Consider the following 27,544-nt stretch of genomic DNA (forward strand, 5'->3'; position numbering starts at 1 on the left):
ATTTCCAGGCCTTTTTGTACATATTTCTGTTGAATGAGACTTCTTGATCTTTGACTTTATGACTTTCATCTATTGGGAAAGAAAAATATTGTACAGGCTACTGAAGTATGGAATTGTACTCTTTTCCTAAAAAGTAAGTTTTATGTCTTTTTTGTTGCTAAAAAAATTATGTGGCAGAATATCTATGTTGCTTAAAAATCCCTGTATTAACTGAAATGCTTCTGTGTTCAAGGGCTGTAAATAACCATTTGGTTGCCTGTAATGAATAGAAATTTCCTCCTAGTGATCAGGAAGAAGCTTTAACTGCCCCCCCCAGGCTACAGATGACTCACATGTGGACAGGTAGGCTAGTACGTTTTTTAAAATTCTGTTTTTTCACAGGTTCTAATTTTTATGGGCTTATTTGCAAGGCTGACTTGCCACATATTTAGCAGTACACTTTACCTAGGTTAAACTAAGCAGATTGCCCATAGTGTTTCTTATTTGAGGACCAACAAGTTGTTACTGTGGCCATTAGGAACCTCTGACTTCATTTCTTTAATAATAAGTGACCTCACTGTAGTTTGTTTTTATGGTCTTTATTGGTTTTAATATTTTAGTGTGATTTTACAAAATTTTATTAACATTTGTAAACCACCTTGGAATGTGTTTTATGAAGCGGTATATAAATTGAACAATAAACTAGCAAAGCATAATAAGTAACACTGCAGTATCCAGGAAAATAAATGCCTGATAAGACAACTCTTTTTAGTTAAATAAGCCTGTGATGAAAGCAGATTTCACTCCCCCCAAAGAAATACCTCCACTTAGAGAAATGAATTTCCCAAAGAGAACACTTTTAGTTCTGATTCTGCATGAGCCCTACATCCTTCTAAACTTCCTACTTCCTATGTGTGTGTGCTGGCTGTGTTGTATGTCTCTATAAGAGTTGAGCTTTCAGAACATTAGCTGGTTTTATTTGTTTGTTGCATTGCATTGTTTGACAACTTTTAAAACCTGCTTAATTGTGTGAATACTCTTTATTTTGGTCAGAGACTAGATACAATAATAATGTTTATATACACTGCATGGTAATACATTACTCATCTATCAACAGTATCATGTTGATACTTAGCTATCCCACAATCTGTTCCAACTATCAGTAGTACTTGATCGGTTAAGCCAGACTAATGGTTAGTACCAGTAATTTTCAAGTAAAAAACCCGACCCCAAAATTTGGTGCCTGATCTTGCAAACAGCTGCACAAAATTTGGCCACCTTGAAACAAATTTCTGTGCTCTGATCTGAAAGTAAATAAGTAACATAAATACTCCTCCTAATAAGGGATACATAGAGCAATGACTGCATTGGAGCAGTTGTAGTGAGCCAGGTGGAGCTGGACTTGGCAGAGGAAGGCCAGGAACATAGTTCAGTGGGAGTATGGCTAATCTTCAGAACTGGCCAAATGTAAGGACTATGGTGGAGGCTGAGTTCAGTGATTGAAGCAATTACATTTTGCTTCAGGAACTATAGCCACTCATGAAGAAAACAAACTAGTGTTGGTGGCTGATGTTTGAGGAGCATTCATGAAGGTGGACTCGGGTAGCTAGGAGCAGACACCAGCAGTGTTCTTTAGAGCCATCATGTATGTTTCAGCTATATAAGTTAAGTTAAACCCACAGAACACTAAATTTAATATTTGGAGGAAACCTGAAATAACTGTGGTGAAGGAAAAGGAGCTAGATTAAATGCCTGGTTCACTTCATCTTTTAATTTTTTTAATGCGAGTGCATAGGCTATTGGTGCGAGGTCTTAAAATGTGAACCTGTATGGCGTGTTTAAATTTTGTAAAAGTTATTTTTCTAACTTTATTTCAGATAGCTGAGAAAATCCTGGAACTCTGAAAATATTTCAGTACAAGAAATATTGAAGAACACAAGAATAGAGGTGGTTTATTTTTGTTTTTTAAAAATGCCATCTGAACAAGAACAAGAATTTTGCATTAAAGAGACAAGCTTATTAGAAGAAAATGTGTTGGATGGAATGCGTGCCCCTATATTGGAAACTTCTGTTGGAAAGTCTCCACCTCAACCTTCAATTTCAGACATTCTCGCCTATGGACTAAAAAACTTAAAAATAGAACTGCCTCAGATAAACATCCCAAATGAAGTTATACTTAAACATGAGATTGTCAGATACATGAAAGTATTTCAGTGTAAAGAGAAACCTGCAAGAGCATCTTTCATTCAAGAGGAAGTGAATGGAAGCTATTTGAACTCTTCTGAGATATGTACTTCACATAGTAAACAAGAACTGCGCTATGAAGAGGGATTGAAAACATCAGCAAAAATACTGAATTTTAGCTGTACAAAATGCAGAAACAACATTAAGTACAGCCCAAATGACCTACAGAAACATTTCCTGCTATTTCATCATGGAGAGTTGCCATCTTATCCCTGTGAAATGTGTAACTTTTCAGCGAATGACTTTCAGTCATTTAACCAACATCGTCGAACACATCGTAGCACTTTAGTAAAATGTGAAATCTGTAATGATGATCATAGATATACATTGTTGGACTTGACAAAACATTTCACTTCTAAGCATTGCATAAATGGCCATTTTCAATGTGAAAGATGTAGGTTTTCTACCCAGGATGTAGGAACTTTTGTTCAGCATATTCATAGACACAATGAAATACAGTATAAATGTAATAAATGTCATCATGTAAGTTTTTCGAAAGAAGAGTTTCAAAAACATGTTGTTGCACACACTGGCACATTTCCCTTCAGTTGTCAGTATTGTAACTACATGGCATCTCGGAAGAACTATCTTTTAAAACATATTATTACCTTGCACAGAGACCACCTCTATGCAAAAGATAACATGGGCACAGATAACAGTGAAAAAAAGCTGAAGACCTCAACAGGACTAAAACTTATTTTAAAAAGATACAAAACAGGTGCATCAAGAAAGGCATTATGGAGACGCAAAAGAATTACTAGTGGCAACTGCAGAATTGGAGAGGAGGATGGAAATGTTCCCAGAAGCATGAAGATTCCACCTAAATGTGAAGAAGAACTAGGTCAATCTGCAAAAGAGCTACACTTAACTGAAGACCAAATTTTTCAAAATGAAAAGCATGTCCACAGTGAAGCCAAATCCTCTTCAGCAACACAATGCAATAGAGCAGAAGATGGATTGGGTTCTGGATTGGGCTTGTTGAAAAAAGCTGTTCATGGTCCTACGGTTTTGATGGTAAAAAACAATAAGATCTCTGTTCCAGCAAACTACAGTGCTAAATTTATGGGATTCAAAGTGGTGGATGGAAAGCAACATATAGTAATAAAGTTGTTACCTACAGATAAACAGAATTTGCCAGCAGGAAATAAATGTGATGGGGTGAAAGATGGTTCAACTGAATGTCTACAACAAACAGCTGACAACTTCAGCTTGCCTTCGAGTGCTGGACTTCATGAAACTAACCAACAAATGTCTAGGAATAATTCTGTTCCTTCATTAAAATCATCCCCGCTGTCATTTTCTAATCAAAAAATAAAGCAAGAAAATAACAGTGATTTTAGTTGGAATATGTCTCAAACTGTTGCACCACCTATTGTATTAGGAAAATGTGCAAATCGTCTGCCAGTGAAATCAGATTCTTCTACTCTTCCTTGTGATTTGGTGGCAAAGGCTGGAACTAGAGGTTCTGTCTCATGGAGGAACTGTATACCTCAAGATCATACTCAGGTATTATCTTCTGCTGGTACACACATGCTTCATTATGATCCCATGAAAAAGCCCTTTCCTTCAGAATTCAAAGCACTGAATGGTGAAGTGAACAACAGCAGTAAACACAATAACGTCTATTGCCCAACTGACTTTTCCAATCAAGCACCATTACCTTTTCATAATTATTCTAAAATAGGTATCTTGGATAAAACAAAAGATCTTATGTCTAGCAAAACTTTTCCTCTCCAAAGCAGCCCTATAGGTGAAACCACAGCTTGTTTTCCACAATCGGCAACAGGGTCAAATATGGAAAAAAGACCGTCTTTGCTTCCATTTTATGGCTATGTAAATACTAAGAATACTCCAGTATTTCCGAACAGCCAGCCTACCTATGCCGTTGAAAGGCCGTGTTATACAGAAAATCATCATGATGGCAAGCGATATTTGAATACTAAGGTAAATCAAATGTTGGACCATGTAGTTGAGAAATCAAAACATGAAAATGCCTCTAATGGTGTTAATTCATTTATGCCTAAAATAACATCGGTTTTCTCACTCCAAAGTAATCAGGCATCCAGTTATTTGTCACCTGAACTAAACCAATCATTACAAGATGTGTTAAAAGGACAGCCAGCTACTCGGTCACAAAAGCACATAACTGCTTATGATCAGTCTTTTCTAAATAGTCAAACAGATTGTAAAGCATTTAACTACTTCAAAGACCCAACAGCTTTGTGCAATTTAGCCCATTTTCCTGCTAAATTCAGGGGAGAAAGAAATATGAATTACAGTGCAACAAATGAAGGTGTACCTTTTCAGAATGAAAGACAGGTCCCAATAAGATCTCTTAGAACAGAAGAGAGAAGCTTGGCTTCAAGGACAGCTGGTGTTGGCACACTGCTTAAAGCTCAAACAGACAAAATTATAACGCAACAGTTGGCGAAAGACAAGATGCACTTCAATATCCAAGGTCCTAACACTATCCGTCCAACGCTTCCTGAACAGAAGAAACCCGTGCTACTTCAGTCATCTCCACCAAGATTTTTTGTACCTTTGCGCCTTGCCCATCAACAGGGATTACAAGTTATTTCAGGAAAGCATTCTCCAAAAATGAATTCATCAGATGCTCAGGCAACAAGAAGTGCAGCTACACCTTTGCTTTTAAATAGAGGACCTGGAATGATACTGACATTTGGTAGTGGGTCACTTGGAACAATTGCAAATGCCACTGAAAATTCTCAGGTTGTAGAGACCTTTGCATCTAAAGTGTGTGGTAAATCAGTGATGGAATTGAAAACAGATAGTTCTAGAAACATAAGACGTTCTTCTAGTCTTAGTGCATGCAGTGGGGCAGTAAGTGCTTCTTATGTTGGCATGCCACGGAAGGAGCAATTTAATGTTACACATTCAGAGAGCAGAATTTCTTCTGTGAAGGTACTTGCTGGATATCAAGGCAGTAAGGTCGGCTCCCCTGAATCCAAACAGCAGGAAATTGGACAAGAACAACCTGTTTATGCACTTTTGCCTGATGGCAGACAAGCAGTTTTTCTGAAATGTATGTCGCCAAACAAATCTCTAGTACAGAACCATAATGTTTGTCAAAGTACTTCTTATAGTCATAATTCTGAACCAAAGAAACCTGGAGCAATGCAGCAAAAGCTTTTTTTAAAAATTAAGACTGCTCCTGCTGCTGCGAACTGTCAACCAGTTAGCAACATTGTGTCATCTTTACAACTCAATAGTATGCATTCCCTTAATAGTCCTGCACTAGAACAGAGAAAGACAACTCTTTCTTCTAGCAATGCCTTACTCTTACAAAGCAGATTGATGCCAGCAAGCGCATGTTTGACAAGTGATAAATCAAAAAATGCTTTCACCTCTGTAGAATCTGTTTGTTCCTCTGAACATGTGAAGACACGGTCACAAAAAACCCCATCTGATTTGGCTCAAACAGTAACTGCTAACAAAGGGAGCAGTTTTGGAAGCCAAATGTCAACAGGGACAATGACAAACAAAATTTCGAGAGCTAAACGTCATTCAAAACAAATTGGTGCTAAATTTTCTGATGCTACAGTTTCACAGAAGAACAAAAAATTGAAACGAAGAGCTAAGGATGACCTTCAGGAACCTCCTAGAAAGAAAATGTTGCATCGGAAGTGTAAACAGAAAAACCAGATGGATGCCAGTGAATTGGAATCCTTGATCCAGGCCCCTTGTAGACCAAAAGTGTCAAAAGACACTGTGAGGATTCTAAAATTACTTCCTTTTAATTCCAAGCAACTGGTCAAATGCCCTCGAAGAAATCAGCCGGTCGTAGTACTAAATCATCCTGATGCAGATGTTCCGGAAGTAGTAAATGTTATGAAAACTATTGCTAAATTTAAAGGACATGTTCTAAAGGTCTCTCTGTCAAAGAGAACTATTGATGCTCTTTTGGAGCCAGCATATTACAATAACAGTTTGTACATAATTACTGATGATCTCTCTCAAAGGAAATGCAGAATGCTAAAACCTGTTAGTCCTGTAAAAGAAAGATTTGTTTTAAAATTAACACTGAAGAAGACTAGCAAAAACAATTATCAGATTGTGAAAACTACCTCTGATAATACACTGAAAACTAAATTTAGTTGCTGGTTTTGTGGGAGGATATTTGACAATCAGGACAACTGGGTGGGGCATGGACAGCGTCATCTAATGGAAGCAACTCGAGACTGGAATTCATTAGCATAATTTATTATGGTTGGTGAAGAATGCAAAATAAATTACACCTGAGTGCAAATTATTTTGGATGGCAGCATCATACTAGCTGCATTTTTTTAAAAAAAGAACCAGTTTTGTGATAGCACCTAAAATGAACTTGTATGAATTTAAATCAAAGTTACAATTGCAGTAAAAATTTCATTTTGTTACTATCATGTTATATATTTTTATTTAGAGAATGAATTTCAGGGCTTTTTGTTCTGTGTATAAGTATGTATAAAAATCAAGATGTGTACATATTTTTGTACTTCAGTTATTTGCTATAAAATCTTGCACAGGAATTGTATTTTTCCAGCTCTGTGCATGCACTACTAAAAAAGGTTTTTCAGCTACACACAGCTATTGCCGTATTTTCCTTATCTTTAAAAACAAAACAGAACTGTGTTTTTTTCTTTTCCAGAGATTGAACACTGTTGTTAGCAAGTGCCTAAAAGATGTGAAGCAGTTTACTTTGTGTCAACTGTATAACCTGAGATCCATATAGGGCTGGGTTTTCTAACAGTTTCTTTTAAACAAAGCCATATGTGAATGCTTTAAGCAATTTTGCTATGCACATGACACTTGTACTATTTCTGTGCAGTTTGTCTACTTTCGTAGTGAAGTATTTTTCATATAAATCAATAAAATGGTATTGTGTTTAAGCCTGAAAAATGAAATCAGTTGGAAGTATGTGTTCAGAATTTGTACAGTATAATGATGAACATACATTTTCCAAGTGGATGTTTGTCATCTTGATTAATATTAAGACTCTGTTTATGAGCAGGAAAACCACCATATTTATATAAAGAGCAGTATGCAGTTGTGGTGGCATCTAGAAATCAGGTTCTGACTTGCTCTGTTAAGATTTTTGTTTTTGTCCCCCGCACACACACCCCGCTAGATAGTAAAACTTCCTTTTCTCAGGAGTGCTTTCATTCTGGTATTATTTTTATTACAAACTTTGCCTCATCAAACTCATATGGAACATTTGGTACACCACAGGAAAATGTCTTCTTTTTGGACATATTTTTGATTCAGACAAAAGGTGTGTTGCCCCATGTTGACTGCATATCCTGTCATTCCTAGCTGAAGTAACTTAGTCCATATTGAAAATACAGCACTGGGCGTTGTGTTTGGAGAGATGGGTGTCAGATTTTTGCTTCAAGCTTCTCAGGCTTTTACTTGTATTGCTTCACAGTCTAATTGCTCTGATCTTGCTCTGATTTGGGGCCGTGGCCTACAGTCAGTCAAAAACCTGTATTTGGTTTTCCCCAGGACAATGGAATTGCATATTTAAATCTGTTGGACTGTTTAGACATTGCGTTTGGGGGTGAAATCTCAACCTGGTAATAGATATGTTTTTGCCACTTGTCTGCCCTCCTTGCAACGGTAAAGTAGCATTTTTCTAAGCTATACACATTTATGTGAATATGTTTCTTGACCCCAGAAAAAGTAAGAATTATTTGAACCATGGTTTCAGGCATGTAAGTGCATTCAATTAAATATGGTAGTGCCTGGATGTAACATCACATACTACTCCCCCCTCCAGTGAGAGCGTGGAGAGAGATGTCCCTAACACTCTTACCAGGTGGAGGTTTTATTCCTAGTAAGCCAAATCCGAACATGCACTATGTGTATTGCAAGAAATAACACATTAAAAAAAATTCTGTGCCGTAAGGAAAGTGATAATTGGATTATTGGCAGTGTTAAATATCAGTACATTGGTATTCTGTAGAAATATTAGACCTCTCTGATAATGGAAACCAATCTTTTAGTTGTGTTTGCAGGAAGAAAAAACTTTCATGTGATGAGTAGCAACGTGGCCTAAAATTTGTATCTCTGACATTTTCAATGTAAACATAGTAAAGTCTCTCAGGAAAATGATGTGCTTTGAAACAAAGGCAGTTCAGAGTTACCTCCAAGAATTCCCCTGCACATATTTTGGTGGTGTTAATTTTGTTATATAGATATATTACTCTATAATTGTATTGAATAATTTAAAACAATGAGTAAAGCACAAGTCTTTATTGTAAATTTAAGTAATTTACTAATAGAACATTTATACTTAGATCAAGTTTTTTTTTTAAAAAAAAAGTTTACTTGAGCTGTCTTCAGAAACATAATAGCTTAAATATTATAAATGGCTACAATGTAACTTCACCGAAAGAGGTTTAGAATGATGTATCTATTTCCACGTGTTGACATTCCAAATTTTATATTGATAACACTTTTTAATATTTGTAACAAGAAAATATTCCATAAGTACACAAGGCTCGCTATGCCTTTAAGAGTTCCAACTAACATGCAATACAAAAAGGAAATATTAAAAGGGCGTTGCCTGCCTTTTTAATAAGAAGTTGTGTTTTCTACAAAGGTTCAGCCAAGTGGTTTGAGAGATGTAGAGCAGCCAGACAGAGGATGTTTGTAATGTGGCTTCTGTTCTTTGCTGTTGCACAGCTACTCTAATGCTGCATGAGTTGAGTGTATGTAAGGGTCTGTAAAGGGGTTTGGGGTGGTTTTTTTTTTTTTTTTTTTGCCTCTCTCTTTTCTCCCAATATTGCTATTAAATTTTAATCCTTTGTCACAGTTAACAAGATTCTGGTTATATATTTTCTAAGGATTCTTGATAAAATGATAGTCTATGTAATTTAGAAGTGTGTAGATGCAATTAAATGCTATTCAAGGCTAAGGAAAAATGCTAATACCTAGACTTGCTGCTGTACTTAGAAACTGAAATGCTTCTCATAGCTCTGGAACAGAAGTTAATCAGGTGTATGGATAATTTGTTTCTTGCAACATAATAGCCTCATTCAGACATTCAAAAAGAAGTGCTACTAGGGATGTGCATGGTCCGGACCAGCACCAAGGGGGGGGTCTACCTTTAAGGGCGGGGGGTAGAACTTACCACTCCCGCCGCTCTTCCCCCTCCGGCGCTGTAGTTTTAAGCGAAGTTTTTGGGGCGGCAGCGTTTTTGGAAGTTTTTGGAACGCTGCCGCCCCTGCCCCCGTTGTCGCCTGGAACTCTCTAATAGCAACACACGTGTGCATGGCGGCGCGTGCGCCTGTCACTGCCATGCGCGCCTGTCACTGCCATGCGCACACCGCCTACGTCACACGCAGCACGGTGGCAACGGGCGCAAGCGCACCACCACGCACACGTGTGTTGCTATTATGGAGAGTTCCAGGCGACGACGGGGGCAGGGGCAGCAGTGAGGAACGCTGCTGCCTCAAAAACTTCACTTAAAACTACAGTGCCGGAGGGGGAAGAGCGGCGGGAGGGGTAAGTTCTACCCCCCCGCCCTTAAAGGTAGACCCCCCTTCGGTGCCGGACCGGTCCGGCTCCGAATGGTTCGGAGGCCTCCAACATGGCCTCCGGACCGGTTCGTGCACATCCATCTTATTTCCTTATTTCTTTAGTTCCATCTTATTTGTTTGTTATTTCTCTGTGTAAACCGCCCTGATCTGAACTCAGTTCTCCCCAGTCCTAGTTCAACACTCACCACTATACTATGCTGACTTCTGAATAACTTTGCATAAGACTGCACTATTAAGGTGTAAGCTTTTTCCTCAGGTATCTTTAAAGCAAACCTAAAATGCTTAGGGATGTCTTCTAAGCACCATTTATTTAGGTCAGTAAGATGAGATAGTCATGTCTTTAAGTTCTATTAATTGCAATGAAATTTGAGAATTCCAGTGTTCTTGGGATAGAACACTTAGTCTGCTGTTCATCATCCTTCTGTGCATTAACTGAACATGAAAGCCAAATAGAGCATTCCTAAAGTGACTATGTTGGCTGGAAAGAAACAAAAGCACCTTGCTTTATAACTTACTGAATTTGGTATCTGGCAAGGCAACTAGTAGCCAGATGTAGAACGGAGTACAAAACTATGACTTTATCATGAAATGAAATTGATTAGTGGTTTGGGGAAGAAAAAATAAACTATCTTGATCATACTGTCTTGTAGACACAACACTACTTACTGCAATTTGCTACTAGAATACTTGTGAAGTAAAATTGATGATGCCAGTTTTATAGTAATTGTTCATATAAAACATGTCATCCTGGAGTGTGTGTGTGTGTTGTGTACAAAAACCCAGACTGATGGAAGAAATAATAAAATAGATTGCAGAATTTAGGCAATCAAGAATTGGTGATGCAGGAGAGGTGGGAGAACAGACACAAGACCATGTATTTAAGGATATGTAGCCTTTTTGGGGAGCCACCTAATGGTGTAGCAGGGAAATGACTTGACTAGCAAGCCAGACACCTATATCAGGCAGCAGAGATATAGGAAGATGCTGAAAGGCATCATCTCATACTGCACGGGAGACGGCAATGGTAAACCCCTCCTGTATTCTACCAAAGACAACCGCATGGCTCTGTGGTCACCAGAGTTGATACTGACTCGACAGCACACTTTACCTTTTACCTAGCCTTTTGGGGGTAGGGGGTTACTCTTGCAAAATTACAGAAAAATGTTACTGATACTTCCACATCTTCTGTTTTGTATCTCATTTCTGCATTTTACACACAAGCCAAGAAATATATAGTATCTACCTTCATAAGCACTCATGGCTACCTTGCTGGATCTGGGCCACATTTCTTGATGCTTATAGGTGTATTTCACCAAAGTAGTTCAACATTGACAACCCTTGTGTCCATCTCAAATTCTGTTTCTTGGCAATGGAAAAAAAACTTGTTAGCATAGACCTGTTATGCCCATCTGACCTAAACAATTTACTAAGTCTTTAAAGTTCACATTCAAAAACTTGAACATCTTAAATGTCCACAAGCAGCAAATTGTAAGCTAAGGTTTTTGCATATAACAATATTCTAAAAGCAGATTCATGCAACAGTTCTACAGAACAGAATTTGAGAGGTAGCTGAAATGTAAAAAGCTCTGGATTGCAGTTGGACATTTATACACTATATGCATAGTAGTCTTAAAAATATTTTCATATTTACATGTGTATATTTTTAAAAGTAACAGTGGTTCCAACAAATATAATTGAAGCCAGTGCGAACACATTACATTTAAATGCAAATCCTTACCACTCCTTTGGATTTCTGTCCCAGAAAACAAAATCCTGTGTCTAGCTTATTGCATGTTATGGTTCATTTTGGCCTATGGCTAAACTATGCTTTATATTAAGCCTGTCACTTGTGATGGGAGGTTTAACTCGTGCAAAAAATAGAATGTTTTGTGGGTGGGGGGAACCCTTTAACTCTCCCATGGTCCTGAGCTGAATCAATCATTTCTGACTGTTATTTGACATGAATAGAAGCTTCCTCCCCTTGTCAGAAGTTATGGGGGACCCTGATCTGGATTGAGAATGATGGGGCAAAGGATCTCGCTGTTGCTGCAGTCATCCTGTGGATACTTTTTTCTGAAATAAAAGTTACACCTGTTGGTGTCAATTACTGTCTTAATGTGATGTGAAATTTGCCGAAATGATGTCGCTGGTCTGATAGCAGAATTTTACCAAGGAATTTTTAAAGCCAAAACATGTAGTAGATAGTTCTTGCATGCCATTGATGAATACTTTTGCTTCTCTTCTCAATCTGGAATGTCTTTGGGGGAAAAACTATTCTTCAAGTATATATCAGCTTAGGCATTGATGTGATTTTGGAATGACCACATCATAACTAAAGTCGAAAACTATTTATTCCAAATTAATCTTTGCTTACAAAATTATGTGGGTTTATCAGAGGTTGTTGCTGGTAAAGCTTTTGGAAGAAATTCTTCTGTTGTAGCTTTGCATTCTTGTCCAAGTAGCTTTGCATTCTTGTCCAAATGCTCAGGCTTAAACTCTTGCAAAATGAGGGCATAAGATTTTTCCAGAGTGTATTCTCAGTGCTGTTATGAAACTCTAGTAATATGTTTTAGTTTGGTAGAGTCTTTTGTGTTGTTTTGACTGTCAATGAGAACAAGAGAATGCCGTTGATGATTTTCTATTATTTCAGCCACACTGTCAAACCGCTGGATAGAGAAAAGAAGATTGGGTTATTCAGCATAGTTGCAAAAACAAAACTCTCAGTTTCAGCCAACCATAATTTTAAAACTTTGTTTCTTTATATTTGTATAAACAATAGTTCATTATTTTTCATTTATACATTTGTGTAACCTTTTCTAGGAATATTGTGTTTGGACTTGCATCAGAAGATGAACCTTTCTTGAAAGGTGAGGTGCTAATTGATAGATATGCTAAATACAAGCCATAGACCCTCTTCAAGTTTGGTCTCATTATGTTTTTGGAGAAAATTCTTTTAATAAGTGAACAGTACCTCTTCAGACTGCATGTGAGGATCAAATGTTTGCAGGCAGAAGGGGAAAAAAATCCCTGCACATTCTGAAGTGCCATGTCAGAGGAAAAGAGTCTACATTTACAAGTAAGTCCCAATGAAGCCAATGATCTAAGGTGTGTGCATGTGCATCTGCTCACAGATTTTTTTTTATGTCTGTTCAGTTAATTTTAAAGCCCACTCAGGTTGAATCAGGAAGATCACACTCTGAATATACATGTGTGCACACTGTCTTGATACTGCCACCCAGAAGAAAATTCATTCCGCACACAGATGAAAAAAATTAGAACGCTGCCAATGATACTTGTGAATAAACCTGTATAGGCACTGCACACTAGTTTTATGCAGGGTTCCCCTCTCTACTGTTGTGGAGAAATATTCAGACTCAGTCTTCCACCTTAAGTGGTACAACAGTTTTATCATTTGAGGTACAACAGTTAATATGTGATGTAACATGACTCTGAGATGGTAGGACTCCTTTTGCTGTGTAACTTCTGTTCATTTCTATGAGGCTTCCTTGGTCCATTGGAAATTCAATGAATGAAATGGAGCTTAGGTAGTAGTGGCCCTTGGCATGTTCACACAATTTAATGCCCGCATTGGTGAAATTGTACACTTTTGCTTCTGGAAGCATGGTTTACCACAAGAGGCCACAGTGACAACGCTCAGAATTTCATTTTTTTAAGTGCCATTGTAAAAGATCTCAGCTTCCTCCTGAGAGACTGAAAATACTGTTGAGCTGAAATAATGTGAAGCAAAATTTGAGATGTTTGTTACATTTATTTATTTGACATATATACCGGTTGAATTTAATATATGACTCTAATTTGAATCTAATATATCTAATTATATACCATTTTAATCTTAATATATGTTTGAATCTAAATTATCTGATTAACACGTATTTTAAATGTAATTATGAAACAGAAGAACAGATTGTTCTAAGTCAACTTTCTCCTCTACATTTCATCACTATAAACATTTACTCTTTAAAATTAAGAATTGAAAGACTATAAAAATAAATTAATGTTCACCCTACTAAAATTTTAGGGGAAATGTCTGACTGTCCTTAAACTTTTAAAAACTCTATGCAAGCATCTAAATGAAAAGGCTGAAAGGGAAGAGAACTGTCCCCAAGAGTTCAAAATATGAAGTACTATTATTGAGCTTAAATTCAAAACTCTTATTTTGACAACATAATATACATGCTTTATTCCAAAATCTGCCCCCGCAAAACACATCATCTTCTGTGAAGATAGTGTTTTATAACCCTCCTGATACAGTTACATTTATTTCTCTTGCTGCCATTGTCCTTCTTCTTTGAAGAGCAAACCTTTCCATTTCCTTACCCCATGGTTCAATTTCTTAAAATAGGTCAAAAATATTAAGATGTATTTGAAATCTTTTAAACATGAAAAAATATTTACTTATTTCAGGAAACGAAATATACTTTGACTCGGATCTAGCTTAATGAATACCAGTAATAAAGGGATACGGCAATCCTGAGTTAGGTCACTACTTAATAGAAGTAGCAAATTTTCTTAATCTAAACTCCCCACTTCATAGTTCAAATTCCACAGAACTTAAGTACATCTTGACATAAAATATTTCTTTGGTAAGGACCATATAGTTGAAGGTTACAAAAAATACAAGAGTCAGCTGAACATGTTTGAAAATACTACTTCTTGAGTCTGACCGCTCCAAGGCTGCGCCTTACTGGTTAATGCCTGAAGCTTTCTCTAAGAGCTGTTTCCAGAAGATATCCTCTGCCTAAAGATACTCCTTCAGTACTTTAGCATTTCTCTTGCTAATACTGTTTTGCCTTCTCTTGAGTCTTGGACAAGCATCTATGAAAGGATCTTTTCTGATACCTTGCCTATCATCTTTTTCTGACTCCTTGCCTGTGTATGTCTGGTCTTAAATACTCTTTGCCCCAATTTCTTCGACCAGTCATAAGTTGATTTACACCAATGACTTGCCTAGCAAGCATCAGGTTGTCGGTTCAAATCCTTGCTGGTATTTTCCCCAGACTATGAGAAACACCTATATGGGGCAGCAGCAAGATGCTGAAAGGCATTACCTCAGACTGCGAGGGAGGAGGCAATGGTAAAACCCTCCTGTATTCGACCAAAAGAAAACCACAGGGCTCTGTGGAGTCGAGACTGACTCGACAGCACACTTTACCTTTAGAAGCGCATTGGCCTAAAACTAAGGACCAATGACACAATGTCCCATTCTGACCAGTAGTTTGTGCTCCTTTTTGTCTCCACTTCAGCCCCACAAAAACAGAGAGAACTGCTTAAGTCACAGTCATGCAGTCCTAGAATTGCTGCTATATCCATGTCTAGCATAACTATGAACACATTTGTTTTTCCTTGTCCATCACTCCTCGTATAGTTAATTTATGGCTTGTGTGTGTGTTCCCCATCCCCCAATTATTTGGTTAAACAACCAATCTGAATTTGAAATTGTGATTTTGAAACTTTTGCTAAAGGCTATCAATAGATTAACCTTGGGAAGAGAACTTAACAACTTCTACCCTTTACAATTCTTTCCCTCAGATAATGCCTTTGTTTTAGGGTGTGCATGAACCGGTATGCCAGTTTGATCGTGAACCGAACCAGAAGTGGTTCAGTCCGTGACTGAACCAAACCAAGCCTGGTCTGGGTCGAACTGGATGGGCGGTTCAAGGGGGCTTTCCTTGTGAAGAGGAATCCAGAGAAGTCTGGCCGCAGCCAGGCCAGTAAGGCTCTTCAGAAGCCTTTTTAAGGATTCCTCCATACCTTTGCTTGTAAAGGGAATCCTCACCAGACTCTCCTTTATATGTACAACCCTCGAACCACTTCGACAAATTAAACCAAACTGGCAGTTGGTTTGACCGAACCGCAATAAACGGTTCCATGAACACCCCTACTATGTTTTCATATTTAATCAAGAGGTGGAAAATGTTTACCTTGAGAACTCCACATTCCTCTTCAGCACAAAGAGATTGGCTTCCTGACCAGTAATTGGTACTATTGTTATCACAATATCTTAAAATGGGAATTAACAAAATATTTGGTACTCTCTATGTAATTTCAAGATTTATCTGTAATGCGGCAATCTTTATAGTCCACTTTACTAAGCTGATAACTATGGAAAAATGAGCAAATTAAAATAGTCTTGCTCCACAGAAGTATGTCTACCTGTGTATTCTTCTGTTACTATGAACAGAAAAGCTGGGTAGTGATTCTGTATGTATGTTGTATAGCTGTTCTCATGGTTGTACCTGTGCAAGTAGAACATCTTTGGATTTAATTTCACTTTTCTTGTATGAAACAAAGTGCAGAACAACCTTTAAGCAGAATGACACCTTTTGAGTCTAAACCTATCACTACACTTTGAAAGCCTGAGGGATGTGTGAAGCAAACGCTTATCAGTGAGAATTGAGTGATTCTATCATCTTTGTAGCCTATTCAATTAATCTGTGTTTTTCCCCAAGTTGTTTCCTTTAGATTTCCACAGCATCCCTACCTTTAGATAAATGATATGGATTACCTTTTGACCTATTGTCTCTAAGGACAGCTACAGTTAAGAGCTCCCAATGGGAGTTCTTTAATGAAGGGTAGATGGAGGGCTTGATTGTTAAAAAAAGAGTAAATTGCATTCACGTTTTAATTGAGTCCTCAATTGGATTGAATTGCCTTTCTTTCTTTGGAATCCATGTGTAAGAAAAGAAACTGTTAAATCAGAAATCAGATGCATTTATATTTCTTTATAAATCTTAATACTCATAAGCAGTGTTACTAAAACCACCATCTGTGTATTAAGGTATAAAACAAAAGAAATCACCCACCTCTTCACCACTTTTTTCTCTGCCCAAAGCATATTGTCTTGTCGATTCAATAAATCGTATTGGGATATTGTATACTTTGTTGTTATACAACACTACTAGTGTAAATGGTTGCTTTGAGTCTTGTCCAGAGCTCTTCCTTACTAGGAAAGATCCATCCTAAGCAATGGGGGGGGGGAAGCAGTTATATGTAATTACAATTAATTATATACAGGTTATGTTTCTACACACACACACACACACACACACACTCACACTCGGTTCTTAACACTGGAAGATTAGCACCCACAAATAGTGGGTTGGGTTCTTTGGCTTTCCCAGTCCCTTGTTACCACCTGTTCCCTTTGAAGAAATCTATTTTGCTTTAATCATAAACTCAGATTTTGAGTGGAACCTGAAACTACTTCTCTGATGCAGACCCATTAACATCTCTGCAGCTTGTGCTAGTGCTATGCTTTGAGGAGTGGACTACTGATTTCTTTCTGTAGTATCTTGCAAGGGGTGAGGGGTGGGGTGGCAGGCACTGTGTGAAACAGGATACTGGAGTGGATAGGCTGTGCCTGATCTAGCAGGGCTTTCCCTATGTGCTTATATTTTTATTCATTTCTTTGCAGAATAGGATAAAATCAATAGGGGTGGTAACCACTTAAGTGGACACGAAGCCTGCAACATTTCAAATAGGTGCAGGAGTTTTCTGAGAATTTAAAAAAATATTTCTAGAGAAAACAGTATGTATATAAAATTATTGTTCCATAGTGGGATAAGAGAAGCACTTCTGAGGACATTTTGCCTGCAACATTTCAAGCAAATGGGTGCAGAGGTTTTCTGTTAAGACTAGCAACAAGCCAAGCAAATACACAGTAAATACAAAGCATATATGAAAGATTGCCCTTTTCCCTCCGTTTTCTTAGTTTTAAAAAGCTACAATGTTTGCCATTGAAAACCAGCAGGAGAAAAGCCTCTGAATGGCCAGATCTCTCTGAATCTATATGAACATGGCTGATTTGGTTTGGACTGGAGGCCTAGTTATTTTATTCATATTTGGCCTGAGGCTTCACATAGACCTATTGCATATGCTTAGTGAGATACAGTTTTGTATGAGAGTTTTCATTATGTTTTACAATGGAGTAATTTTCTGTGTAAAGTCAAAAAAAATTGATTATTAAGATGTTTTGTTGCAGGCCCATTTGTATGCTACATCCCTATTTTGAAGGAGGCTTCCCTTTAATCCTCCAGTGTGTAAACACTGGTTGCTTGGTAACCCACCATTGGATGATCTGCAGTACCATGTTTTGGGAACACTAAGGTGGTAGTTCCTATTCCATTATTATGTATTATAGGAGTATTTCATACAAGAGACAATTAGGTTTTTCAATGCAAGAGAATTGAACTAGTAATATCTGCAAAGAATGATTGGATTTCTGAAAGGAAGGTCTGGGATCACTGTTCTTGAAATGAATTGTATGGAGAAACTATGGTCGCCATTCATGCCTTAAATTTTAGCTGTATGTGTTTTTCTTGGGGTAAAACTTTTAGCTTTTGCACCCCTTCCATACATATAGTGTAGTGGATAGAGCGTTGGGCTTGGGCTGGGGAGACCTAGTTTCAAATCCCTGCTCAGACATGAAGCTCACCAAGTGACCCTGGACCAGTCACTTTCTCCTGATGAACCTACTTCAGAGTTGTGAGAATGAAACAGAAGGATAAACTTGTATGCTGCCTTGAGCTTCTTGAAAGGAAGGCAAGATAGAAATGTTGCTAACAACATTTCTAAGGACTTCTTTCAGTCTATAGATATTAGTAAATTATTTCTACCTTATTTGATCTGTATAATGCGTCCTCAGCTGTTTTCCGATCACTGGAAGCCATATACCATGCTCTACCAGAAACATCAGCATTCTGTGAAGAAGAGAGATGTTTCGATCTAAAGATCAAAAGTCATAATGCCTAGCAAACCAATCCATTAAAAAATCTGAATACATGTCTAAGAACATGAATATCAATAAATTATATGCATAAATATTGAGCCACTATTTGTGTGGCTTTGGCTAGAAAGATCTGCAGTGTATACAGGTGCATGACATTCATAAACATGTATGTTTTGTATTCCGGAAATGCTCTTCTAGGGTATCAGAATAAATGTATGAAGCAGCCCTTGTGTAACATTGTATCTTGGGGTTGCTCAGGGGCAGCTCTTCTATGAAGCAGGATATGGTGATCATCTCAAGCACAGGTGTGGGGAGAGACGGGGTGGGGAGCAACAAATGTCAGGTCGCTGCCATCACAGGCACCATACTTCCTTGTAGGGGTGTGCACGGAACCGCCACACTGCGGTCTGGCACTGGGGTGGGGGGTGCGCGAGCGCAAAGGATTAATGGGAGTTTTTGTAGAGCAAGATTGGGGAAGGGGCGGCAGGGAGGTATCCTGCCGCCCCAATTACTCATTACATTACGGCGCCAGAGTGGGAAAGCGGCGGGAGGGGTAAGTAAATTCTCCCACCGCTCTTAAAGCTACCCCCCACCCCCGGACTGAACCACCCAGGTCCAGACCGGTCTGGACCCATCCCTACTTCCTTGCCTCACTAGGGTGCATCTCTCCCCCCGCCCCTGCCCGCTTTGAACTAGGAACATCACTGCCTGGCTCAGTGGGGTAGTCTGAAGGTGTTTGCATGGCACTGCTGCTGCCTCAGCAGCATGGCCTCAGAATGCTGAGCTGTCCTATGGGACAAGTGGGGCCCCAGCCGTACTTCTCATGTTGTGGGATGTCATCCTGTCCTTGGCTGTGCCCCTTTGCCAGGTTCTCTGAGCCCAGCTTGCAGCGCACTTTTCTCTCTTGCACTAGCTCTCCATCTAGTGACGTGGCAGCAATCCCAGCTGGTGGAGTGCAACAAGATGCTAACTGGGCCAGCCTCCCCTCCCTCAGCCCCGTGTATGTGTTGCCTGCCACCACTTTTGCCCATGGTGCAGCTGGGCCAATCCTTCCTTGCTCACCAGTTGCACAGCACTGCCTTACTTTCTAGCCAGGTTGCGCTGAGGAGCTAAAAGTACAGATCCACAGCACAGTGGGAAAGGGAGCTGCTGCTCTCCACTTTAACATTCCATTGCAGCCTGCCTAGAATGTAAGGCAGAGCTGTGCAATGGGGAAAAGATGGGCAAGTAGCAACCTCAGGGGAGGGGCCAGGTGTGGGGCTCTGGATAGTGTGGAACAGTGGACCGCTGCCCTGATTTGCTCTACTAAAGGATGGCCCTGCCCTGTTCCACACAGGGGGACGTCATGTTATCCTTCATTTCAGGCAGCAAAATATCTTGGATGGCCACTGGCGTGTTGAGTTCTTTACAAAGATTCTACTACTTCACTTAACATTGCAGCTAATGGTTGGGCATGTTTCCTACGAGTCCTACTGATTGATTAATTAAGGGCCGTCAAGTCGGTGTCAACTCTTAGCAACCACATAGATAGATTCTCTCCAGGATGATGTGTCTTCAACTTGGTCTTTAGGGTCTCTCAGGGGTGTATTCACTGCTGTTGTGATAGAGTCCATCCACCTTACTGCTGGTCGTCCTCTTCTTCTCTTTCCTTCAACTTTTCCCAGCATTATGGACTTCTCAAGGGAGCTGGGTTTTCGCATAATGTGTCCAAAGTAGGATAGCTTGAGCCTGGTTATTTGAGCACCGAGTGACAATTCTGTATTGATTTGTTCTATGATCTGTTTGTTTGTTTTCCTGGCTGTCCATGGTATCCTCAAAAGTCTTCTCCAGCACCAAAGTTCAAAAGCGTCAATGCTTTTTCTATCTTGCTTCAAAGTCCAAAGCCCTTCTTAGACACACACACACACACACACACACACACACACACACACACACACTGGCTCCCTGTCCCCAAAGAGCTCTCAACCTAAAAAAGATACATAAGACAGACACCAGCAACAGACACTGGAGGGGTCCTGTGCTGGGGACGGATATGGCCAGTTGCTCTCCCCCTGCTAAATAGAGAACCACCTTTTAAAAGGTGCCTCTTTGCTCAGTTACCAGAGGGATATGTTGCTGAACTAAACTCCCATCAGCCCCAGCCGCAATTTATTATAGCTGGGGATGATGGGAGTTGTAGGTTACAACTTGTAGCTCAGCAACGTCCGGAGAGGCACATGTTGCCTACCTCCGCCTAGCGGAGACAAAGAACATGCAGGCACAGGCATGTCGGGTACTTCCAGTAACGCAGGGTCCAACGAGGCGACAGGGCAGCAGGGAGGTATGCTGCCGCCCCAAAGGACCCTTTGCTAACGGAGCGCCGGCGGGGGGGGGGGAGCAGAGGGGGGGGTAAGTGGACTCTCCCCCGCCCTTAAAGTCAACCCCGCCCCCTTCAAACTTCCCCCGCCCAGTTTTGTGCACATCCCTACCCTAGAATTGAGCAAAGCTACCTGGCTTCTACTTGCTAATTGTTTTTAAAGATAGCATTTCTCCCACAGAGGACCATATAGTGTATTTGCATACCCATCAGTTCTTAAAAATAGGAAATTTTCATTCCATTTCCCCATGTAGAAAAATAATCAGTCAGAAAGGGGACACTTCACTTAGCCTGAACAACTAGACACCTCACATCTAAGGTCCTGCAACCAACCTTGCAGGACCTCAGAATTTAGCTATTTCAGCTAATTTACAAAAAGCTATAACACTTCCAGAGGAACTCAGCTGTATTTGAAGGAGCTATATTGTAATTTACCACATCTACTTAGCTCTTGGACAATTTATCTTAATTAACAATAATGGCTACCAAGAAGTCACAGTATAAGGAAAATGTATCTTCTCAAAGTGGATAAGTTAGCAAGTTTTATACTGTATACTCCTTTCCAAAATATGTAAAGGGCAAGACAGGAAGTAGGGTGAAACTTCCCGGGGAAATGATTTTTGACTACAGTTCGTTAAGTTATTAATGAATGACTACAAACCTCAAGCAAATAAGTCACAGCTTTTAAAACTGTCAATTCATGTAAAACAACCATACCTTCTTTTTGACCTTATAGTCATGAAGGTTGATTATAATAATCAGTTCACAATGAACATGTATTGAGAATTGGTGGGGAGGAGAAGAAAAGAATAATTTCTTTTGAACATGTTTATATTGTTCATCTGCAAAGAAAATTTAACATAAAAGAAGCCCCAAAACTTTTAATCACATTTTAATTTACATGTCAGTAGCTTGTTTAGAAGATGTTGTTAGCCAAGACATACGAAGGGTAACTAGTTGTGCTTAATGTCCTTATAAGTTTGCCCTTGGAGACTGAAGGAACTGGAACCTAAGCGGAAGATTATCAAGTCTAAGCATTCTTACAGCCTGATCCTAAGCATGCTTACCAAAAGGGCTTGTGGATGCTTATGGGCACTAGTTGCTATACTAGTTTTACACTTATCCTGCAGAAGTTTCACTGGGTGCCAGTTTGCTTCCAGCCATTAGTTTCAAAGCCCTACATGGCTTGTGACTGGGTCTTCTGAATCTGCCAGGGTCCTCTGCTCCTCATTGCAGGCCCTGCTCTTGGCTCTGTCACCGACACAGATTTTCCAGCAACAGGGCCTTCTCAGTAGTGTCCCCGGTCTTTGGGATGCTCTCCTACAAGTGCTTCATCCATCTGCATCCTTGATGAGTTTTAAAACAGAATCTGAAAACTTCCCTTTTTAGAGAAGCAGTTTAAAATTGGATTTCTAGTTTTAGTTCTGTGTGGTATTATCTGCCATTTTATCTTGCTGCCTGTTTGTTTTATCATCATTTATTGTTTCATTGGTGTGTTTTTATTATAAGCCCTACCCAGCAGCAGTATGCTGGAGGGGCAGGATTGATTGACTGATTGATTGCTTGCCATCAAGTCGGTGTCGACTCTTAGCGACCACATAGATAGATTTGCTCCAGGATGATCTGTCTTCAACTTGGCCTCTAATGTCTCTCAGTGGTGCATTCACTGCTGTCGTAATCAAGTCCATCCACCTTGCTGCTGGTCATTCTCTTCTTCTCTTTCCTTCAGCTTTCCCCAGCATTATGGACTTCTCAAGGGAGTTGGGTTTTGGCATAATGTGTTGAAAGTATGATAGTTTGAGCCTGGTCATTTGTGCCTTGAGTGAAAATTCTGGATTGATTTGTTCTATGATCCATTTGTTTGTTTTCCTGGCTGTCCATGGTATCCTCAAAAGTCTTCTCCAGCACCGAAGTTCAAAAGTGTCAATACTTTTTCTATCTTGCTTCTTCAAAGTCCAGCTTTCGCATCCATAGAGTATTACGGGGAAAACCATTGTCTGAATGATTCTAATCTTTGGAGGTATAGACGCATCATGACATCTAAACATCCTTTCCAAGACCTTCATTGTAACCCTACCAAGTGCTAGTCTGCGGCATATTTCTTGATTGCTGAATCCTTTACTGTTAATGGTTGATCCTAAAAGGAAGAAGCTATCTACCACTTCAATGTCTTCTTTATCAATTCTGAGGTTGGTTGCTGTACACATTGTCATTAGTTTAGCCTTCTTTACATGTAGTTTTTGTCCCATTTTTTTCACCGTGCTCCTTGACTTTCATTACTAGAGCTTGCAGGTCATCACATTTTCAGCTATCAGAGTGATCAGCGTAGAGCAGGTTATTGATGTTTCTTCCTCCAACTTTAAAACCATGCTCATCTTCCTCCAATCCAGCTTCACTCAGTATATGTTCAGCATATAAATTGAATAAAGAAGGAGAAAGTAGACAGCCTTGTCTTACTCCTTTGCTGATCTGGAACCAGTCTGTTTCACCATGTTCTGTCTGGACTGTGGCTTCCTACCCTGTGTATAGGTTTCTCATGAGAACAATGAGATATTCTGGGACGTCCATTTTCCTAAGGCTATTCCACAAGTTGATATGGTCAACACAATCAAAAGCTTTTCTGTAGTCAATAAAGCACGTATATTCTTCTTGGTATTCTTTGGCTTTCTCAATTATCCAGCGTGTGTCAGCAATGATGTCTCTTGTTCCTCCGCCTTTTCTGAAACCAGCTTGAATATCCAGCATTTCCCTTTCCATGTAGGGCTCTAATCTGCGTTGGATGATCCTGAGCATTATTTTGCTAGCATGTGAAATTAAGGATATTGTATGATGGTTTGCTCAATCTGTTAAGTCTCCTTTCTTTGGTATGGGTATGTAGACTGACCTCTTCCAGTCTGTTGGCCTCTGTGTCGTTCTCCAAATTTGCTGGAATAGTTTGGTTAGAGCCTTGGCTGATTCTTCTTCTGTTGTTTGCCATATTTCTGTAGCTATTCCATCAATTCCTGTAGCCTTCCGACTTGGTAAGGACCGGAGTGCTGATCTAACTTCATCTTCCCGTACTAGAGGTTCTTGCAAGTAGGGAATATCTTCTAGAGTATCTTGGATGTTGACATCCCTGATATACAGTTTTTCAGCATACTCCTTCAATCTCTGTTTGATCTTCTCTGAATCAGTTACTATCTGTCCTGTGGCATCCCTACTGTTGTACCATAAATAACAAGTTGCAGATTTAATTCTTTATTATTTTTTATTCTTTATTTAATTCTTTATTCAAATTCTTTATTAAAGAAAGAAGAATTAAATGGTTATTTGAGGATTTAAAAAGGATTTGCTTTTGGCTGCAATCAAGAGTAACCCATGCATTTAACTGAAAATTTGTATTTTATAATACAGTAGCATGAACTTATTTAATTCTTGATGAGAAACTGGTGTTACCTGCTTCCCCTCCAGGTTTTTTTAAAAATAAAAGTGAAATTATACCTGCTCTAGTATATTAGATCCACCTTGTTGAATGCTGTTGCGTGGAGTAACTAAGGTACGGTTTGCCGGTTCTCCTGATCCTGAAGAAGAGAGACAGTTGATATCCAAATGGTCATAATATTGCAAGATATAAAATCACAGCTGTACTTCAGGCTACTGCCTTGGCTGTAAGTGGCCTTGTTCAGGACTGGTCACTCATCAGTAGTAAAGGCCAGCATGTGCACAATTGCCACTCTTGATAAAAGGGGGAAGAGGCTGCACCCAACTCAAAAGTGCATGGATTTGAAACCAACTTGGTTCTAGTCAAATGAAAGAATACTTACTTAGCAAGACTGGTGGCTTTGGAGGCAATGGCCTGAAAGTAAAGACTAGAGGTTAAAAGAGAGGCAGGGAGGTATCATTGTTATGAGATCTCAAGACCTTATTTTGCTATCCACAGTGTACAATAATATGTTTTTTAATGCAAAAGAAAACCAGTAACCCAACACGTGCACAGATAAAGGTATAAAAATTCAAGGATGCAAAAAGACTATTCTGAGGCTATTCATGGGGGCAAATACCCCAATGTTTTGAACATATATGCTCTTTCTGAGGAAACCTATGTATCTTTATTATTATTAGTTCTTGAATTTTTCTTGCTATCTTCAGGCAAGTATTTACTTAAGAGCTCTTGCAAAACCTCATCTGCCAATTGTTAGATTGGATCTAAAGAGTGACAGGTACTTTCAGAGAGGTGGGCACGATGTCTACAAATTTCCCTCCAGCTGTAGTTGTCCTGCTGTGTCTCATGCAGTTTATGAAGATACCCAACCCTCATGAATAACATTTTTTTGGACATTGGTGGCTGGAAAGCTTCATTTTACAAGCAGGACTTCACTTGCAATTCTTAGGATCCAATCTGTTATGTTTCTTGCTGTGTTATTTGGTGATGACTATCTTATCTCTAAATTACTGAAAACTTAGTAATTTAGCTACGCCCGCATAAGTAGTGGGTAGAATAGCTGTGCTCAAGGCTTGCCTTGCAGTGCAGTGCAAAGGAAGGGGATGGAAACAGGATTTTGGCTTTTCTCTCCTCCCTGTGTTCACTTGTAGGAAAATGCTGCTGAGGGCTGCACAGCAAATCTACCCACTCCTTGCAAGGACGTTGCTCTTGCTTCACTCTCCTAAGTCTGCAGAAAATGTCATCTAGTATGTTTAAATTCAAAAATAAGTACATGTTGATTTTTAAAAATAATGTTCTTTTTGCATCCTGGGATTACTACCCTTTATTGACCTGCACTGAAGTTGAAGACCCAGGTTGATATAAGAGTACTATTTAAGAGGAGACACATAAATGCTCATAGGAACAGCATATTACCATTAAAAGTGTCTTAAAGTATACAACAACAAATGCTTGTCTGGTGTGTGTGTATATGTATGCCACATCAATAACGAATGAGTCTTTCTTTGCCTTGTGGGAGAATGCTATTGCTTATTGTGCCAAGTCTTATGTGAAGAGTGCACCTTGTTCTGTACTCTGTGCAATACCATCCATGCTGGGGCTAAATAAATTGAGGTGGAGTTATGCTTGTCTTGGATGGAGTGAGCTGTGGGAATGGTTGAAAAATTTGGGGGTACTGGAGTAAGGACCAAATGAAGCTACTTTTGAAACAGCTCTCGTGTTTACTCCCAGCACCACCACCTCTTTGGTAATGTCCATCAAAACATCTCTCTTGCGATCTTGCTATGTTCACGGTTTCCTGTCACTGGAAGACTCTCATGGGATGTAGAGGTGGAGAAATGTAGAATGTTGTTCTATCACAATGTAAAGGAAGTTCTTCTAGGTGTTGTTGAAAAGGGGCTAAATGCATGACTGCCATTTTTGGTAGCAACTATAACCCTATTCATATATCATGCTGTACCTGCATTCAGATGTTTGTGCATGTATTTGTGTAAATGACTGTACCTGTGTTCATTTAAAAGTGAACCTGTACCTGTGTACAAATCTGTACCTGTATACAGTGTACACAGATTGTATGAGTGTTGAATGTAACATGTGAATAGGGCTCATGAGTTTAGTGAGACATCAAGTCTTAGACCTTAGTGTTGCTGCAACATGAATTGTGCTAGAAAAGGAGTCTGGAGCCACCTTTTGGCCTTGTGAAGGTAGAGCTGGGGCCAAGATGATCCTGCCACTCCCTCCTGCCTGATATTCTCTATTTCCCCCCCCCCCATCTCTCTCCTTTAGACTCTGAAGATAACTTTTTGTAACAGAGCATTTGAAAAGCAAATGAGAAGTGTTTACTTTTGGGCACTAGATGGTATGGGTGGAAGAGGGATATCGTGACTGGATCCTCGGCGGCGTTCAGCTGGTATAGGTTTATCTGTATTGGGGGGGAAAGAGCTTTGATTAGGAAAGGCAGATCAATGTGTCCCAGTTAACTTTTGGACCTTGCTGAACTCAGCTCAAGGCCACAACTGCAAGATTTGATGTCACATTTTCTATATTAGTTGCAGTTGAAACTTAAGATTTAGAAGCCTTCTGCTGATGTTCTTTCCTCCTAAAAGCAATAGTTCACATCTAGCAAAGGACTTTAATAGAACACTGTGGTGTCAGGTATAATTTGGAAATGGTAGCAAAATGAGGGCTTAGTCCTCAAACAATTTGACAGACACCATGTGGGCTGAAGAACAGTACAGATGAAAAAGAGCTGTGTGACATCCAGTCTGAGAGGGGATCCTCTATCAATTCTAAGAGGTTAGTCTATCACATCTTGATTATAGCTTGCCTACAATGGACAGCAGGAGTCCCCAGAATGCCTGTGGTGTCCAGAGCAGGGTCAAGCTGATTGGTCTTGAGTGGTTTATTGGAGAGGTTTTACTAGAATCCCATTAGTCCAGAGATTTGCATTTTATTTGCAAAACACATACTCAGAATATCTTAACAGTTAACTAATAGGGTTGTGCATTAAATTGGACAGAACATCTGATCCAGTCAGTGGATCTAAATTGGATCTAATGCAAGGCAGTCTGATAAACTCTGCATCTGATTGGATGTGTTATCTGGTGGCAGTATGGCATGTTTGTCAGTACAGGGGATGGCCATTTTTTCCTAGTAATGCACTAAGGAACGATCAATGTCATGACATTACTTCTTTCCTGCTGCCTATTATGGACTGGCTCCTGGAAAGAAATTGAGCATTTCTAAATGTTGTT

The 27,544-nt window shown here is 39.4% G+C and overlaps 2 protein-coding genes across 17 annotated transcripts in view; one reads left to right on the plus strand and one right to left on the minus strand.

Moving 5' to 3' along the window:
- The window catches only part of ZNF518A (zinc finger protein 518A), a 53,345-nt gene that overhangs the window by 3,517 nt on the left and 22,284 nt on the right, over positions 1-27,544 (plus strand). For 3 of the 8 annotated variants that reach the window (XM_053304885.1, XM_053304881.1, XM_053304886.1), the window contains exons 2-4: positions 9-133; positions 233-342; positions 1,857-6,805. In XM_053304885.1, the coding sequence (XP_053160860.1) occupies positions 1,951-6,441 (4,491 nt within the window). In that variant the 5' untranslated portion in view covers positions 9-133; positions 233-342; positions 1,857-1,950 and the 3' untranslated portion in view covers positions 6,442-6,805. Of the gene's footprint in view, positions 1-8; positions 134-232; positions 343-1,856; positions 6,806-12,584; positions 12,632-27,544 lie in introns of those variants that run through there. The other 5 variants (XR_008318503.1, XR_008318502.1, XM_053304883.1 and 2 more) reach the window with 4 other exon arrangements.
- Positions 12,098-27,544, minus strand: part of BLNK (B cell linker) — a 170,403-nt gene continuing 154,956 nt past the window's right edge. For 8 of the 9 annotated variants that reach the window (XM_053304890.1, XM_053304888.1, XM_053304889.1 and 5 more), the window contains 6 exons: positions 26,634-26,712; positions 24,673-24,704; positions 24,350-24,429; positions 18,401-18,484; positions 16,589-16,744; positions 12,098-12,430 (listed from right to left, as the gene is read on the minus strand). In XM_053304890.1, coding sequence (XP_053160865.1) covers positions 12,311-12,430; positions 16,589-16,744; positions 18,401-18,484; positions 24,350-24,429; positions 24,673-24,704; positions 26,634-26,712 — 551 coding nt within the window. In that variant the 3' untranslated portion in view covers positions 12,098-12,310. The remainder of the gene's footprint in view (positions 12,431-16,588; positions 16,745-18,400; positions 18,485-24,349; positions 24,430-24,672; positions 24,705-26,633; positions 26,713-27,544) is intronic. The other variant, XM_053304892.1, reaches the window with a different exon arrangement.

Source organism: Hemicordylus capensis, chromosome 3 (genome assembly GCF_027244095.1).
Source record: "Hemicordylus capensis ecotype Gifberg chromosome 3, rHemCap1.1.pri, whole genome shotgun sequence".
NCBI classification, from domain to species: Eukaryota; Metazoa; Chordata; class Lepidosauria; order Squamata; family Cordylidae; genus Hemicordylus; species Hemicordylus capensis.